Source organism: Oryx dammah, unplaced genomic scaffold (assembly GCF_014754425.2).
Source record: "Oryx dammah isolate SB20612 unplaced genomic scaffold, SCBI_Odam_1.1 HiC_scaffold_11222, whole genome shotgun sequence".
NCBI lineage: Eukaryota > Metazoa > Chordata > Mammalia > Artiodactyla > Bovidae > Oryx > Oryx dammah.
In genome coordinates, this window is record NW_024080615.1 from 457308 (window position 1) to 460433 (window position 3126).

The window sequence follows — 3126 nt, forward strand, 5'->3', positions numbered from 1 at the left end:
GTACCCGCTCGGTTCCCCGGTCTCCTCCTATTAGGGCGCGACTCGGTCGCCAAACCCGAGGCTTCAGGAATCCAGCACCCAGCAGTAGCTGTCGTTCCGGGGATGAGCGGTTCTAGTTCCAGGGACGGTTCCTGTTAGGAAATTAGGCTTTGGGGTGCACCCATCTCATCCCTGTTCCCTAAAAAAACTTTGCTACCTTCTCCAAATAGAAATTCACACCAAGTAGTAACTATCCCATCCCACCTCGCAGAGTCCACTCCCCCTTCCAGCCTCCGAATGGCACCTACTCACGGCGCCTCCCAGCCCAGGGGAAGGGGGCAAGCTCAGGTGTGCGGGATCCCCAGGCTGGGTGGCGGGCAGGCTGGCGAGCGAGCTGTCACCTTGTGGTCCACTACGCCGAGGTATCCGTCCAGTGGCCGCGGTCCCGCGGGGGTCTCCGGGCGCGGCGGGGGGCTGCTCTCCGCCGACCGCCGCGAGCTGAGGGTCGCCGCTGCCTGCTGCTGCTGCTGCTGCTGCTGCGGGGGCCGCTCCTTCTGGCCTCCGAGGCTGCTGTACACGAGCAACAAGCTGGTGCACATGGTGGTGAGCGCTAAACACACTGCCAGACCATGGCGCTGCGGGCGGGCGGGAGAGAGCACAGGAGAGTCTCTGAGCGCCGACCCGGAGGAGCGCGCCCGGCGGGGACACCGGCGCGACGGTCAGACAAGACGGGCGGGGGGAGGTCGGGGACGGGGGCTGCGTGGCTAGGTTTCTACCCCGGCCGCGCACAGCCCGGGCAGAGAAGGCACAGTCCCCGGGGGTACCGCAGGGGATGCTCCCTGCGCGTCGCTGCTCTCGGCCGCCACCGCCTCCCACATCTTCTGGCAGAGGACAGGTGGTGCGCGGCGCCCGGCTACGCGAGGGACAGCGCTCCGGCGGCGGGGGCCGAGGTGGGCTTGCACTTTAGGAGGGGGCCCTCTGTCCCCAGCTCGGCTGCTGGAATGTTTAGCCTCTCCTTTCTGGACCCGTGGGGCTCTACCTCGGCCATCCTTGCAAGTTTGAAATACGACGAGGAAATCAAGAAAGTCGGCAAAGGTCCCCCGCTTCCCGCCCCTCTTAGTTTTTGCCAAGCTGTTGCTTTAGGGCAATCCCCATTCCCAAGCAAGACGCCCACCACTCCTAGGTTTCTCTAGCTCTCCGCTGACAGCTCGGAACTCCGGCCAGAGATCCAGGAGCTCAGCAACCCGAGTTCCCGTTCCGGCTCTGGGATTCCGAGCCTAGCAGAACCGAGGAATCGGGAGCAGACCGGCAGCAGGTGAAAAGTTCTCCCTTTGTAACGGGGGATCCAGCAGCTCAGGGTTAGGCGCCCTGGAGCTCTCCCGTGCGCCCTGGGGACGCTGCGCCCCGGATCCCGCCGATGCCCAGAGGAGTTACAACAAATGACTCACCACCAGGGTCTTCATTTTTGGGCACTTCTTTTGTGCGGAATCCTTAGGCACACGCGTCCGGGGCCACTTTTTCTTGGAGGGTTTCCATCGTGGGTGATGAGGCGAAGGCGGCTTTGATTTTCGCCCGGCGGCCAGCCTCGGCTGAGTGAGCAGGGGAGCCGCGGGACCCAGGAAGCGCCGCTCTTGCAGAGATTAGAGACAGAATTAAAACTGAACCGGACCCTCGTAGTGTCTCAGCGATCTACACAACTGCCGCCTGCCGCCGCCTGCTGGGTCCTAAAGACCTCTGCATTCCCCCCTTCCAGCCCCCAAATAGTAATCTCAGCGGAGTAGAATTTCTTGGGCGAGAGAGTTAACCTTGCCAGTATACCCACCTCTTAGTCCAAGGGCTTATTTATCTTTTATGAAGTCATCAAGTAAAAAGGAAGAGGGAATCCAGTTGGATTCTGAACATGATAGCCATTTGAAAATTTGCAAACTAATATTTCTGTTTTGTGATTTCGGTAAAAACAAATCAACAACCGAAATGTCAGTGGCTCTATTTATAGAATTTGCATTTATGTTCTTAGTTCAAGTAAACTAATTAATATTTCAGTTTTCCAATTGTAAGCTTTCTGATATTCTCTTCCCCTTAATTTTACTTTTTAAATGTAGTGATTCTCATGCAATCTTTATAGCCTCATTTTCATCCAAATTATTAAATTCATTACGTTTTAAATATTTTAATTTATTTTTTTAATCAGACCTTGAGGTTCCTAGTGTTCATCTAAACTATTTAAGTGTTAAGAACATTCAGCACATCATATCCACAGGATTAACTGGACCTGTAGATTCTTCTTAATTTAAATGAAAGATTTCTGGCTGCTAGAGATAAAATTGTTTACTGCTTATTTTGTAAGAATCTTAAGGCCTTTAGTGCTCTCCTTGTGTTGTTCTACTGTACTGACAGTATATAATTTCACATTTAGAACTCTAATTGAAATTTTTTAAAAAATAGTTATTTGTTTTTTCTCAGGAAATGCACATCAATATCTTGTTTAAAGAATGATCTTCCCTTCTCCCACCCCACGTTGAATTACAAATGGCATTTGCTAAATGTCTAATTTAGTTAGAAACATATTTCTTGTGAAATTGCTCAGTGGGAATGGTTGTCTTAATGTATTACTCAATTCCTCACCTGTAGCAGTGTAATGTTAAAGATTACATTAAGATGAAAATGATCAGCAGACCAACTGAACCATAGGCACAATAAGAGCTTTCTCAAGGCCAAAGAAGGCATTACAATCCATTTTTTAATCTTCACTAATCCATTGCTGGACTGATGATACAACAGAAACTATTTTTAACTTATGAAGCATCCTTCTATACTCAGTATTAAGAAAGTTAAAATTAGTCAGTGCAACAATGACTATCAATGCTATGTGTTTGGGGGGAAGCGAGAAACATACGGGATTTAGCCTTTCAAGGAAGAACAAAAATTTCCAAACAGTGTTCAACATTGCCAGCCTTGAAGCTATTTATTCAATTTGTGCTTTAGGCATGAATAGTACCAGTTGTTAGGGCAAAAAAAGCAGCAGCCAGAGGAGAATCTTATCGGGTCTTGGCAATTCTTTATTGGATGGTTGCTCTTGACACTCAAATTAAGGAAACAAAGGATCAACTTGATGAATTGGTGCAAGCAGATTATCTGTGTTTCTCC

The 3126-nt window shown here is 50.3% G+C and overlaps 1 protein-coding gene across 1 annotated transcript; it reads right to left on the reverse strand.

Annotated features, from left to right (window-relative positions):
• Positions 1-323: 323 nt before the first annotated feature.
• Positions 324-1582, reverse strand: LOC120861067 (alpha-N-acetylgalactosaminide alpha-2,6-sialyltransferase 5-like). The gene is made up of 2 exons (XM_040236738.1): positions 1428-1582; positions 324-614 (listed from the first exon to the last, which is right to left on the reverse strand). The coding sequence occupies exons 1-2, from the start codon at positions 1440-1442 to the stop codon at positions 324-326; spliced, it is 306 nt and encodes a 101-aa protein (XP_040092672.1). The 5' UTR covers positions 1443-1582.
• Between the last annotated feature and the right edge of the window lie 1544 nt (positions 1583-3126).